The 15,602-nt window shown below is 33.1% G+C and overlaps 1 protein-coding gene across 1 annotated transcript; it reads right to left on the bottom strand.

Moving 5' to 3' along the window:
- Positions 1–5,391: 5,391 nt before the first annotated feature.
- LOC146918503 (sugar transport protein 14-like) lies at positions 5,392–8,754 on the bottom strand. The gene is made up of 4 exons (XM_085720124.1): positions 8,441–8,754; positions 7,439–7,761; positions 6,471–7,100; positions 5,392–6,033 (listed from the first exon to the last, which is right to left on the bottom strand). The coding sequence occupies exons 1-4, from the start codon at positions 8,580–8,582 to the stop codon at positions 5,596–5,598; spliced, it is 1,533 nt and encodes a 510-aa protein (XP_085576250.1). The 5' UTR covers positions 8,583–8,754; the 3' UTR covers positions 5,392–5,595.
- Positions 8,755–15,602: the final 6,848 nt, after the last annotated feature.

The following is a 15,602-nucleotide window of genomic DNA, read 5'->3' as shown; positions in this document are numbered from 1 at the left end:
GAAATCTCAGTCACTTGTTTACAGGCTCTCCAAGTTTACTACTTTTTTTTTTTTTTTAATTAAGTGCAAATCAAAGGCCTTTGATAAACTATTTCCAGGCCAAAGTGTTTGAAATCTCAGACGCCGTATTCAAGTAATTGATAGCTGATTGCACAATTCAAACACACCAGAAAGAAAGAAGGAGCGGGTTTGGGGGTATTTGGAGTGTTGTGACTGAGATCTAATCTCCAAATCATGTTTGTTTGACATTACAGCAAGATGAAACTCCATACCCACTTTCAACTTTCAGCACCCAAATTAACCCGTTAACAAAAACTAAAAATTAAATCTTTTTTTTCAAATTTCACAAAGGGCCAAATCATATTATTCCAAACAATAAAAATTTTACAATAACGATTCACTTCCTCTTGTCTCCAATAAATTCAGACCATTTTCAAGAATTTTTTTTGAAACAAAAAAAAAAACTATGAACACTCCCAATACCAGAAAAGGAAAAACAAAAGCACCACAACACAACTACCGAAATTATGAGGACATTCGATGAGATTTCAAAGCCAATGGGTAAGTTGTGCAGATGAAATAAATTATTAAAAAAATAAATTAAGAAATGGCTTAAGATGAGCTTCTTCGTCCATTTCTTTTAAGGCAACAATGGAGATGTCTCAAAGATCTACTTCATCCACTGCAACGTGGGAACAATTTTCGAGATTCTAATAATTAAATTAAAATAAAAACATTAATTATATTTTGAACCTGTTCAACCGGTTACCCAAATCTGTGAGAGTGTTGTGGGACACGTGGGCCAATATATGAGAGAGTGTCAAATGGAGAGTGTAGAAGTGACTGTCCTTAGCATTGCTCTTAAATCTTTATCTTTATCCTTTATTATAAAAGCTAGAGTTGTTTGGCAATCATGTTTGCCCTAATCCTCCCTACTTTGCCCTAATTCCCTAACTTTTTCCCCTCCTAAACATTATTTATTGCTCAAGTAATCTCATTCGTTCAAGCACTTGATCACATCCGTTTATTCAAACTTGAAAAAAGTTCTCTCACTTCGTTAATGCAATTGAATACGTATTAAAGCCTAATCAAGTCGGTCAACAATCCCCTACAATAATTGCTAATTCCATTGCCAATCAGAAATAACATAAACATCCCTTGATAATTGCTAATTCCATTGCTAATCAGAAATAACATAAACATCCCTTAGAAAGTGGCAATTAAAAATGTTTGACGCATGCATTTTTTACACTATACTGTTTCACGCATACACTAATTCCTATCACATTATTCTACTGACATTTCAATGTTTCACGCATGCATTTTTACACTATACTATGCTATCCGATATAGAGTGATAGGAAGATATGTGTTTCAAGGTGAAATTTCCCTCGAACTTTTATTTGTTTTTATGCGTTATGCACTAATCACTCTACCAATTACTAACTATTAAAAGCAATTAACTATGTACTTATTACAAAAATTAACATGTATCAAGGTTGGTTCGATTTTGAATAGTAATTATTACGTACTGTTAATGGCAATTAAGAGCAAGGGAATTAACACGTATCAAGGGAATTAACTACGTACTTATTTCAAAAATTAACACGTATCAAGGTTGATTCCATTTTGAATAGCAATTATGACGTAATGTTAATGGCAATTAAGAACGTGGTTAATGGCTTGAAAACGTCGTTAATGACAATTAAAAACTTTTAAGTCGCATATTTTCATATAGAAATTACTTTTAATTGCTTTTATGCATTATGCACTAATCACTCTACCAATTACTACCTATTAAAAGCAATTAACTACGTACTTATTACAAAAATTAACATGTATCAAGGTTGGTTCGATTTTGAATAGTAATTATTACGTACTGTTAATGACAATTAAGAGCAAGGGAATTAACACGTATCAAGGAAATTAACTACGTACTTATTTCAAAAATTAACACGTATCAAGGTTGATTCGATTTTGAATAGCAATTATGACGTAGTGTTAATGGAAATTAAGAACGTGGTTAATGGCTTGAAAACGTCGTTAATGACAATTAAAAACTTTTAAGTCACATATTTTCATATAGGAATTACTTTAAATTGTTTTTATGCATTATGCACTAATCACTCTACCAATTACTACCTATTAAAAGCAATTATCACGTACTTATTTCAAAAATTAACACGTATCAAGGTTGATTCGATTTTGAATAGTAATTATGACGTAGTGTTAATGGAAATTAAGAACGTGGTTAATGGCTTCAAAACGTCGTTAATGGCAATTAAAGACTTTTGATTAGTAATTATTGCCAATGTAAGACTATGATCATTCACATTTGAAACTAACGAAGAGAATTGCCAATTACCTATTTAAATACCAATTAGTTGTGCTAATACATCCATTCTCGACTTTAAGCAAATTTAAGCAAATATCACTCTTTCTTGCACTTGCTAATATGGCAAACATTTTCACCCCCATTGCAGCTGTGACAGGTGGAAGGAAGGATTTGAAGTTGATTGTCCGTGTGCCACATATATGGCTGATCTGTGATAAGGAAAATCCAGACGATATTATCTTCATGAACATGATATTGGTTGATGAGAAGGTATATTATATAAATCGATTGTATAAATAAATGATCCTTTTTTCAAGTTGCCACTATGATAACATATATTATTGTTTATATTTGATGACATGTTATTTTTTGTTTAGCGAGGACGGATCCATGCCACTGTTCGTAAGTTCCTGGTGCCAACGATTCAAGGAATGGTTGAAGAAGGAGGAACATATAAGCTAGAGAATGTCATGATAGGATTTAATGAGGGGAAATTATAAACTCTTGCCACACAAGCACAAACTTAATATGGAATTGGTCTAAGGCTTGGATCAAGTTTCAAAGGAGTAAATTTTTGTTTGTTTTATTTGTAATGACTATTAACAAGAGTTACTTTAAGAGATGGGTTGAATACGTAAAAAAAAAGATGAGTTGATGATAACCAATGATGAATATGAAAATACTAGTGTCACTTCAAATGTCGTTTTTATAGTATTTCGTAATATATGATAACTAATGTAAAATGTACGGTTTTCAAACTATATTAATGTCAAGATGATATGATTAATGTAATACATTTTTATCATGTGAATATTTCATTTTTTTTTATTATTATGATATAACTTATTCGTACATATTTTAGTCGATAGGACCCGTGCGGAGCACGGGTCGATGGTCTAGTATATATAAATGTAGCCCTGAGTAACCCTAATCCCGCCTTTTTTTATTAGCTTAAAAAATCTTTATGAAAAAAACCTCTTCTGAGAATCGAACACCTCTTTTGAGAATCGAATTTCTAAGTCTGAGAATCGAACACCTCTTCTGAGAATCGAACACAAGACCAATAGCTTCTCCTCAACATTTTGACCACTAAGCCACTAACAATTTTTTTGATTTAATTTTGTTTCCATTAATTGATATCCAATATCCCACTATCACATTATCCGTAACTCACTAACCACTTATTAATATCTACCCACACGGTTATTATTATCAACATCATAACTTACCACTAAACCCCGTCCACTAACCTTAATGCATGACTGAACTTTTTGACAAATTGTTTACGTTATTAATCATTATTTTAATATAGCCACTTATAACATTTCTATAAGCAATATATATGTCTCATTTCAAATTAGGGAATATATATATATATATATGTCTGATTTCATTTTTTTTTTTTGAAGGAATGTTTGATTTCATTTTTATTCTTTATTTTTTTTATGGAGTATATACATCATACAGTCAATTAATGAATCACTTTAGTTTTTTTAAAACACTATTGTATTCCATTAAATGTTTCTAATAATATAGTCAATTTGATAACTATACATGAAACTCTAAAAAACCATTCAAAAAAATATATACCCGTGCATCGCACGGGTTATAGTCTAGTTGTTTTCTAAAACAAAAACAAAAAAGGTTTTCTTTTTTTTGACAAAAAAAAAGGTTAGATTTTTTTTTATAATTATATACATATGCAATACAATTCATCTTTTGCTTTAGTTAAAAAGGAATAAGTCTTAGCTCAACTGTCAAAAATGCCGAAATTGTTAAGCCGGACGTCATGACCGGGGTTCGAACCCCGGTACCTCCACTTTGTGTGTGAGTTTTTGTGTGTGAGTTTATGATGGTTTTGCTCTAGCATTAATTGGGTCACACCGTGGGATTAGTCTTTCGGACTTTTAGTCGTAGGAAACCAAAATTTAGTCGTAGGAAACCAAAATAAAAAAAAAAATCAATTTAAAAATAAATTATGACAAATAATCTCTAAAAGTCAATTTGTCTAGGATTAATTGGGTCACACAGTGGGATTAGTCTTTCGGACTTTTAGTCGTAGGAAACCAAAATAAAAAAAAAAATCAATTTAAAAATAAATTATGACAAATAATCTCTAAAAGTCAATTTGTCAAAAAAAATTCTCCAAAAAGCCTGGTGAAACAAAATTGATCAACATGACTTTGTTTAAATGTTTATCCAACATCAATTGGTAGGTATAGTCACCGCAAATAGCTAACCAGTTAGCAGTTCCACTCAAATGCACACTATGATTCCATCCAAGAGGAACCAAACTGGAAATTTTTAATATTTCTTCAACAGTTATCACCCAAAACATTTATCTCAGGCCACCAAAATTCTGAAAATTTACTGAATAAAAATGTTACATGGCAATGGCCACATTTACCATTGTGATCTGAGAACAAGGACTTGCATACATAAAGGTGTAGGATAAGGTTGCATAAACAGCACATCGCATGGTACAAAAGTTGGATGGTTTACAATAGAGAGTGATTTCCCGGGGAAGGTAAAATTTCTCAAGGTAATCAATAATTTGAATAAAACCGTTAATTTCATGAAATTTAACCCTGCTCTCAAATATTAGCAATCTGTTCAGGCATGAAGAAGTGCAGTTTGAAATTAATACATATCCCATCATACACCGAATTCTCTAACTGACCACCGTCAAATACGAGCATGCTTAAGGATAGTTAGAAACACTGGATGGCTTTCGTTCTATTGCTTTTTGAGTTTTTCTTTTCTTTTTTGGAGTGGCAGTGGATTTTGAGACTTGAGTTGTATGTTATCATCATGAATTAATTATTGAAGCTTCGCCTATTATAAAGATTATGTTAGTGTTATTATTCTAAATTTAGTGGTTATTCAAGCTCTTTTGAGATTCGTATTGAAATAAATTTAAAATAGTGTTTGAATGTCATAATTATTTTCATAATTGTTTCTTGCTTAGCAAGCTAAACTAAACCAGTATAGATTGATCTTGGAATCGTAAGATTAAACTCCAAAGCAATGAAAACAGTATCAACACATGAAGAAAATTGCAAAACTCTTCGTAAAATCATAAGGAAAAAGCTATCTCCGAAAGTGGCCTAGTATTGACCATGGAGGTACAAGATTTGATCCTTGTTGCTTACAAAATTTCCCATCCCCTAACTTTATTAACCACTAACATTTATTTTCCTATAAAAAAAATATAAAAAAAAAAAAACAAATTCAGAAGGAACAATGTTCGAGATTTTAGCTTATGCTTGTGTCTCGGACCCCTTGTTTTCGTCTTTGACAATATTCTTCCAAAACCAATGATTCTCAAACAGAAGATAAATCTCTTCAATTGGAACTTGCTTGGTTTCTGGCAAGAGGAAGTAGACAAAGCAGCTCATAAGGACAATCAATGCAGCAAAAAGCAAGAAGATTCCGTATTTGAGGTGGCAAAGTGACACAAGGAAGAATTGTGCGACGATGGCAGTGAAGATCATGTTGACACACACCACAACACTTTGTGCAGATGACCTTATCTCTAATGGAAAGAGTTCACTAGGAACCAACCACCCTAAGGGACCCCAAGATCTTCCATATGCCAAAACAAATAAGAAAATCACTAAAACTAGAAAGATAGCAACTCCAAATGACAGTTGTTTTCCATCTCCAAAACAAGTAGCCAAAACTATAGCAGTGGCAATCTGCAAATTTCACAACCACCAAAAAAAATCCTCAAATTAGCAACAACAGATAAAATAGAGTCAAACTGAAAATAACTTATGAAAGTTTCATAAATTATTTATATAAGCTCTTCCAAACAGTCTTCAAGAGTTTATGTGAAAAGATAAGCTAAAACATGTCCATACAAACAACTAGTATTCTTAGAATAGTTCATCTAAAGTAGGTTAAAAATAGAGAAATGTTAACTTGTTCCTTAAGGAACAAGTTAAGAAACCAAATGTAGAAACATAATTTTGGAAATTGTGCATTGAATGTCTCAAGCATAAAAACTTATTTTTTTCGCTACAAAATTTATGTTTTAATTTTTTTTCTAAGATCCTTAACTTGTGCCCTAAAGGCACGCAGAAAATAGCAACTTATCATGACTCTTAATAATATATATGAAAGATGTAATTACCATGCATATTATCATTTCAGTACCAGCTTCCAAAAAGAAAGCTCTCCTACCGAACTTGTCAACCAAAGCCATTGAGATGAGTGTAGCAAGAACAAGAGCAACACTTGTAATAACAGATGAATATAGAGATGCACCAGAGCCAAATCCAATTGTTTGGAAAATAACAGGAGCATAGAATAGAATAGAGTTGTTTCCAGTTAGTTGTTGAAATGCTGGAATACAAATTGCACCAATGATGAATTGAGGTCTATTCTTTCTCAAAAGGAGATTCTGAAATGGATTCTTAATAGATTTTGCTTCTCGGCTAGCCTCAATAAGATCATCAAATTCAGCATCAACATTTCTGGTTCCTCTAATCTTTTCCAACACTACTCTTCCTTCATCGATTCGGCCTTGTTCAACGAGACTGTTTGGTGTTTCTGGACAAAAAACGCCTCCGATGAACATGAATGTTGCTGGAACTGTTGCTAAACCTAGAGATAACCTCCATCCCCAAGGATGAATTTTCTCAGTACCATAATTCACAAGGTTAGCAATCAAAATTCCTAAACATGTTGTTAATTGGAAGAGTTGGTTAACTGCTCCTCTAATTTTTGCTGGTGCCATTTCTGAAAGATATAGAGGAACAGCCTGCACCATAATAATTAGAAAAATCATGATATGCGAGTAAAATTCGTGACCATATTTTTTATCTTGAGGACATGTTAAGGTAAAAAAAAAGTACTAACTATGCATTAATCACAAAGTATTTGGTGAACAAAAAACGAAAACTCATGTGTTTGGTGACACCATATTAAATTTTTATACTAAGCCTAACTCATTTGTGCAAAAACAATTTGTAAGGTGATGTGTTTCTATCTTTATAAACTCATGTAAGACCTTATCTCTATTCAATCTGAGATTTTGGTTTTTCTCTATATACTCTCTCACGCCCAACAATAGTTATTAAACTCCAAAATTAAACTTACTTGATTTCCAAATCCAATACCAACTCCAAGAAGAATACGTCCAATAATCAGCATTGCTATATTCTTGGCAGCTGCATTGAGAATAGCTCCACAAAAGAAGCTTACAGAACCAACTAAGATACTAGCTCTCCTTCCTTTGTTTTTTGTTAGACTTGAAGCACCAAATGTGGACACAAGAGCAGCAAAGTAGAGAGATGAAGTAAATAGTGTCAATATTTGATCATCATATTTACAATAATCTGTTTCTTGAAGTTTTGCATGCTTTCTCTCATACACATTGGGGAAGAATTCTACGAGGAAATCATCCATGGAAGTAACACCACCTGCGATCATCAAGCAATACTTTCATACCCTTTGTTTCGGAATAATCGTTCAGAATAACTCAAATTTCAATTCCGACTAAAACAATCCTTTGTTGGACTTTTTATCCCTGATTGGACTCTAGATTATCAGGAGCGCGTTCCTTTAGAAATTGAGTGGTTAATACCAAAAAATATGTGATTTTCAAATTACTACCTAAAATTTCCCTAAGGGGTTCATCTGGGATAAAATACGTATACATGTATAATATGTACATATTCATCAATGAAGGTTATATAAACTTTTCAATTTCTCTTTGAAAATGATTCCCTATTCTTTATAAATGGCAAAATCAAAATTTGTATTGGTTTATCATCCATGGAAGTAACACCACCTGCGTGTGATTATCAAGTGATACTTTCATATCCTTGTGAGAGTTGAAAATACTACCTTAAATCTGCCTAAGGGATTCACTTGAAAGGAAGAAAAACAAGAGTCGGGTTATATTTAGCTTGGGATTAAATACGTACACATGTATAATATTGTGCATAATCATATATAAAGGTTATTAAACTTACACATGTATATTAAACTTTTCAGTTTCTCTTTGGAAATGATTCCCTACTCCTATAAATGGCAAAATCAAAATTTGTATTGGTTTATTTTTTATAATAAGGATATTTACAATTAAGTTGAACTCACCTGAAACACCAAGATCATATCCAAATAGGGCCCCACCAAGTGCTCCAATAATGCAAGAAAATATGAGATATCCAGTTATCTTATGCTCATAAAGATGAGCCCTCTTGAGGGTGCTACCATCTGCAAATGCTCCACCTGCCATTTTCCCCTAACTTTTAGATATTTTTTCTTAAACAATCAATTCAAGTGAGAAACACTATCTTGTTGAAATATTTTCAAACTATGTTGTTAAACAAAATCAGAAGAGGATATTTAGAGAACAGTCATGAGTGCCAACTCTAATGAGGATTCAAAAACTATGAGACAAAGTTAATACTAAGTCCTACATGGTTTTCTTTTATTTATTCCCCAAAATTTGCTTGATTTAGGAAATGGCATTGGAAGGCTATTAGTAATTCTATTTTGCAAGCCACTCAAGCACAAGAAAGAAGGCCCGAGTGTAGCAATAGTTAACTAACAATAAACTAAATTAGGTGTGTAAAAAAAATAATATTATAAATTTTTTTGACTAATTCTTTGCATTAAATAAGTTGAATCCATTGGTTTTCTGAATCCCTTTTAGTGTTGCCGGGTCTTTGTCCTATAATTTCTCTAGATAACTTTATGAAAAGTCCATAATTTTGTTTCCATGCATCTTCTTTTCTATTTATTTTCTGTTTTTTTTATTTCTTCACAAGTCAACATTAATCCGCATCTCCTATATATTTCTTGGAGTTAATTTTATTTCATGTGAGTCTTATATATTTTTGTATTTGGATTGCTTTATTTCGAAATCAAATTTCGACAAAAATTTTGATGTTAACGAAGTTTAAGTATGTAGTTATTATATTTAATAGATAACTAAATTTAGACCCGCCCGTTGCACGGGCAAAAATATATTTTTAAAAAAAATTATTAAATTCTTAAAAATTCTAATATTATTAAACATATAAAATATGATTATAGTAGTTTGTGGCGTGTGATACATACCAAAAATTGCTTGTTAGAAAATGAGTTTTTATAACTTTTAGTATGAATTGTTTTCTTTAATAAGTTTGTAGGAAGGAAATAGGTATCTTTTTTTTTTGAATTACATTTAATCACTGAAATGTTAACAATAGAGTACATAGTAGCTTCATTTAGGTACATATCAATAGTGGAAAAAGAAGGAACATGAAAAAGAAGGATCATTAAATAGACAACATAATACTTACTCACCGTTAACCAGACACAATTAATAATTATTTCAAGTTGAACATTGACAACAACATGGATGACAAAGGAAAATAGATGTATTAGAAAAAATGGGGGATGCAAATTGCAACCTTCACCAAGAAAGTGCTTCTTTTGTAAGCAAAATGTGAAACCTAAATGCTTCACAAGAATGACGGTGTTTCAAGTATATTTATTTTTAAGTAGTGACTCAAGTTCTTAGATAAAAATAAATAATGATATGCTGTTTGTTGGTAATAGGTAAAAGAAAATAATATGTTTGTAAATTAAAGGTAGTCAATTTGGGGAAGCTCTACCGTGAGAGACCTTTGTAGGTCTCCTACCCGTGCGCAAGATAGATAAAAAACATTGGCCGTTGGATAATGAAGTCCTATAGATCTTATTATATGCTATTGGTACCTATCCATCTCCCTTTCCATATTCTTTCTCCTCTCAAACCAGATCCGAAGCTATCATATGCACGATACCGAACCACAACAAATTTATCATGATCTAGACAATGAATGCTACTATCCATTGTTACAATGTTTTGATTCTTTAATCTTCAGATTTGCTCTTTTAAAAGAAAGTATTGTTACAAGTTTAGATTTTTAAAAAATCAGAGAGAAAATTCTCTAACCTCTTCCATTTTCATCCAATATTCTCTAATCAGATTCAATGGCTCTATTCAAGATCTGAGCATTACTTTTTTGAGAGAAACGTAAACAATTAATTAAGAGTAGAATGGTGAAGGAAAAAATGGATGTTTACATGGCTGGAAAAACTGCATCAAATTTGTTGTTGATTGTTGTTATGTTACTGTAAATGGATGAAGAATTCATGTTGTATGAATCAAAAATGGGTTTAGCTTCTTATTAATTATGTCATGTGTTCTTCTCTGCTATGATTTCAATTTCCTGTTGGGGGTCTGCTAATCAGCTATGAATTTATGTTCTAGGTTCCTTTTTTTTCAATGGGATGAACAGAAAATTAATTGAAAATGGGTTCAGCTTGTTATATGAATCGAAAATTGAAAATTTAAACCAGAGTGTTGGTTTGTGCACTAGTGCAAATCAGGGATATAAAACCTGCTTTTTAGATATTTAAGACCTATTTTTGAACCGGGGTTATATCAGCAGGTGTTGTAAGTTTGACATACGATACCTAATTTTTAACGGGTCTAAAAAGCGCTTACCGTACCTGTTTTGTGAAAAAACAGGTGTTATATAAGTACTTATCACACCTGATTTTACACAAAAAAAAAAGGTGTGAAATATGACTTTTTATTTAAAAAAAATATTATATTATGGAAGATTAAACTACCATAATAGCCTTTTTTTCAAAAAAATTTTGATGAAATGATGGTTATTAAATAGATAATTAACATCTTAATGGCCCAAAGATAATATAAAATATCAAATTAATGGTACAATCAATTCAACGCAATTTTACAATCAAATTCAACTATTCAATACAATTTTACAAAAAAAAAAAAAAATTCAAACAATCTAAACATAAACAAAAATCAAAATTGACTCGATGATACCCTCTCATGAACAAACTCATTATTGTTGAATTGCCATAAATTGAGAAAAATAAACATTTATAGCCAAAGATACCGCTTAAAGGGCTGGAAAAATCTCAACCATAGAATTCATTGATCCTAACATCAGATATTCAGATCCATAGATATTGAACTTCTCCCACCATTTCAAGTTGTTGTCATCATGAGTTACATTGTCATCTCGAGATAGTCTGAGATCAAAAAAGAAAGCAACCAGTTACTAAACCCACTCCTGAACCTGAACCTGAAACTGCCGCTCCTGAACACATTGTTCCTGAGCTAACCTCTGCTTCCATATCTTCTTCACCAGTTCAAGTCATCAAGATCATCCACCATACTGGTGTATGTGATATGGACACAGACTCTGAGGATGATCAATATGATCATGCCTCTGATATGGTAGTTGACCCCACTCCTGACCAACCATCAACCAGCCAATCATCAACTACAAATGACCAATCATCATCAAACCTACCAATTGTTCCCCTAGCCCCTCCAAAACCCTCTAAACAACCTTCACCTCCCACCATTTACCTGGATTCTCAAGTACTAAAAGATGTGTGGGAAGATATTGCTTCTGAAGTTCTCAGACTAATAGCAAGTAGAAATGACTTGGGTCATACAATAAGCTATCAGAAGCAATGGAGAAGGATCAAAGAAAGGGTCGTCAACCTTATTTCAGCTCTGCATGATTCCTGCATTGAGGCTCAAGAGCAAGCCAAGCAGAAGCTGGAAGATTGGTTGAATGGCATTGAAGAGAATGATGGAGATGTAGAAATTCTTGGTACTTGGGTGAAGAATCCACTCAGTATCAGAGGCAGAGAACCTGATGAATTACTGCCTAAGGAGCTGAATCTGATCATTCCTTCTGAGATTCTGGAAAAGATTGATGCACCTAACCTGGCTCTAGCTCAGGAGAACAAGGTGCTCAAAGAAGAAAATGACAGGCTTGAAACAGAGCTAATAGAGCAGAAGCTGAAGATATCACAGTTGGAAGCTGACATGCAAGAAGCCAAGATCAGAGAAGACAACTACAGAAAAGATATGGACAAGAAGTATGCTGATGTTCAAGAGCTTCTGAAAAAGATTTTAGAGAAATAAGCCAAACCCATAGTTGCACACTTTTAGCTTATTTTTCTGGCTTTTTAGGCTTTTGATATTCTTTGTTCATTTCTGCTTCTGACTTAGTTTTTTGCTTCTGATATTATAAGCTTCTGAATTCTTCCTGCTTCTGAAAATCTTTAACTGTTTATACCTTATGTGTTATTATTTGCTTTGATAATAATGCTTGCTATGCCTTGTTTATTTAATTTTTGAAGATGGTTAATATGCTTTAATTTATTTGAATTATGCTCTGAACCTTTAATCTTGAGTTTTTCTCATCTCTTCTTTTTGTTTATGTCTTTTTGCTAATGACAAAAGGGGGAGTATATGTGATAGTATTTAAAGGCTCTGAGCCCCATTAATTAATGTTTGAAAATTTTGAAAATGTCTATCCTTTTTATCGGTGTATCAAAAAGGGGGAGTATCAAATTTCAAATAACAATTAATTGAACCATTCTTCTTATCTAAGTCAATTCTTTCAATTTTTTTTAGCTCTGATATTATTGTGCGAAAAATGAATTTAATTAACCTGGATAGAACTTAGGGGGAGCTTACAAACCTCACCTTAAAGACTATCAGACTCAGGGGGAGTTAGAGCTTACAAACCTCAGACTCTGAGCTTACAAACCTCAGAACCCCAAGGTCAACTTGTTAATTAGATTAACAACAATTGATCAATTTTTAAATACTATTGTTTGTCATCATCAAAAAGGGGGAGATTGTTGGAACAAAATGTGTTTAACAATGAACCTTAAAGAGTTTTGATGATAACAAGGTATTAAAAATTGTAAATTGGACTAGCTAATATTTGTTCAAGTGTACGGGACCACAGTTAAAAAGTTACATCATTAATTGGTTCTGAATGAGCAAATAAAGAGCAAAAGAAAATGAAGCTTAGATGATTCTGAAGGCAATACGCTCCTGAAAGTAAAAGCGCTCCTGAAGTCAAGCTGCTCCTGAACATAGTAAAAGTGCTCCTGAAGACAAGAGGTCCAGAAGCCACATTATCAGAAGCTGCATCATCAGAAGCTGAAGAAGCTGCACCATCAGAAGCTGCAGAAGTCACTTCATCAGAAGCTGCATCATCAGAAGCTGAAGAAGTTGCACCATCAGAAGCTGCAGAAGTCACTTCATCAGAAGCTGCATCATCAGAAGCTGCCTCATCAGAAGTCATTTCACCAGAAGCTGAAGATCAACTGGATTTGCAAAAGATTCAAAGATTGAAGAATCTACATTGCAAAAGCTGTCTATTGGTTTCGAAAACACAGCAGAAAATCAGTGGAACATTGCAACGGTCATTTCAAAGGTGTTTGAAGGCATGTGCTTGCAATTTGGACGAAAGCGTTGACATTCTACTTTGTACGAATTGTACAACCACGTTCTCCACTACTCTGTTTTGTGTCCACGCTACAAGACAAGAAAACAGCTTCAGAATATGGTCTCGCCTGCATATATGTTCCTTTGGATAAGGAATGGATTTCAAATTGGTTCTTCATAGGACAACAACCAAATCAGGCAAAAGATCATTGGTGAAAGATCAAGCTTCAACAACGACTCTTTGGTGTGCTGGCAATTTCACAACGTCTCTTTCACACCTCTATATAAAGGAGTGAAGACCTAGAGATTTGGTAATGCAAGAACGCTGAACGAAAGACTCACAACATTTTTACAAGTGTCAAACCTCTGCTGAAATTGTTCTGCATTCACTTAGAATTTCTGTGTCTCAAAGTCATATCTTAGAAATTCTTAAGCCCATTGAGTCTGTATCTGATTTGTATTGTGAGCACCTTTGATTGTATATCAAGTGTTCAACCTTAAACAATTTTCTGTGTAATTTTGTTTAGTTAGAAGTCTCTTGCAGTTGTGCTTGAGCAGGAAGTCTCTTGATTGTGTTCTTGAGCAAAGGAAGTCTCTAGCTTGTGTGCTTGAGCAAAGGAAGTCTCTTGCTTGTGTGCTTGAGCAATTGTAATCAGATATTACTCTTAGTGAAATCTCCTTGGAAGTGCAAGGGGGACTGGACTACTTCCGGATTGTGGAAGGAACCAGTATAATTGCTTTGTGTCGTTCTTCTTCTCTCTCTCTGTTTTATTCCGCTGCATTTAGATTCTGATTATCACTTCAGAAGCTGTCTCACTTAGCTTCTGATCAGTGTGTTCAGCTTTTAGGAGAAATTGAAAAAAATTTCAAAACACAATTCAACCCCCCCCCCCCCCCCCCCTTCTTGTGTTTTTCTCACCTTCAAAGTTTTCGTCTTCAAAGAAATTGTTGTTTTTCGAATTGGCAATTTACTAAGCTTATTATGAAAAATAGTAAATTGCACTACAACTTTTAGCCTCACCAACAAAAATTCAGAAGTTGACAAAACTCCAAAAAGTGTTGCCTAAAAGAATAGGGAACAGTTTTCACCCGTCTTCTATATGAGTGTTGCCTATTGTCTTTGTCAACGTTTTTCTTACTCTTTAGGGTATGCAAGAGAGGACGCTTTTCCGGAGAACTTAAGGGTGACAGTTTCATATTCTTGCCATGTCTGGGAACAGTTGGTAAACGTTGCCTAAAAATTGTATTGTAAAAAATAAAAATAAAAACACACTTCGCAGCATTTCAGTCGTGGCTTAATGACTTTTAACTTTTTTCTAAAAAGGCTTAATAGCAGTTTTGACCCCCTAAGTATCAGAAAGTTGCGATTTAGGCCTCCTAACAAAATAAAATACAATCCGGCCCCCTAAGTACTATCTCTTTTGCAGTTTTGGCCCCCCAGACCAATATTCACCAAGTCAATGCTGACGTGGACGTCACATGTGTAATTTTTTATTTTTTATAATTATTAAAAAAATAAAAATAATTATTTTTTAATTAAAAAATATTTAAAAAATTAAAAATAAAAAAATTACACATGTGGCGTCCACATCAGTGTTGAATTGGTCAAAATTGTCCTGAAGGGCCAAAACTGCAAAAGGGGCAGTACTTAGGGGGCCGAATTGTATTTTATTTTGTTAGGGGGCCAAAATCGCAACTTGATATTTACGGGGCCAAAACTACTATTAAGCCTTTTAAAAAAGAACATTTTCATTCTTGTCAATTTAAGCTTTACAAGGTGCTTGTTAAACACAAATAATTTCATGATGAGTTATCTCAAAGTTGCTTAAACAACACGTATAAATAAAAGACTATGATGAGGAACAAGATACAAAATTCAACCATCACATATCAACAACACACCGGTTAACTCAAAAGGTAAGTTTCTGAAAGATTATAACGAAAAACATAGCTCAAACTAACACAGTAAAAGTGCATTTGACTTTC

This window comes from Medicago sativa, chromosome 6, assembly GCF_051527215.1.
Source record: "Medicago sativa cultivar Bolivia chromosome 6, Bolivia_mono, whole genome shotgun sequence".
Taxonomy (NCBI): domain Eukaryota; kingdom Viridiplantae; phylum Streptophyta; class Magnoliopsida; order Fabales; family Fabaceae; genus Medicago; species Medicago sativa.
Note: the sequence above shows the minus strand (reverse complement) of the source record. Positions and strands in the feature narration are given on the sequence as shown.

What these genes read in the sequence shown, in the direction of transcription:
- LOC146918503 (XM_085720124.1), bottom strand. Translation starts at nt 8,582, where the DNA reads ATGGCAGGTGGAGCATTTGCAGATGGTAGCACCCTCAAGAGGGCTCAT. An exon ending in GTATTGGATTTGGAAATCAA is followed by an intron (nt 7,101 to 7,438) that starts GTAAGTTTAATT and finishes ATTATGGTGCAG; the next exon opens with GCTGTTCCTCTATATCTTTC. An exon ending in CTGAAATGATAATATGCATG is followed by an intron (nt 6,034 to 6,470) that starts GTAATTACATCT and finishes TGAAATTTGCAG; the next exon opens with ATTGCCACTGCTATAGTTTT.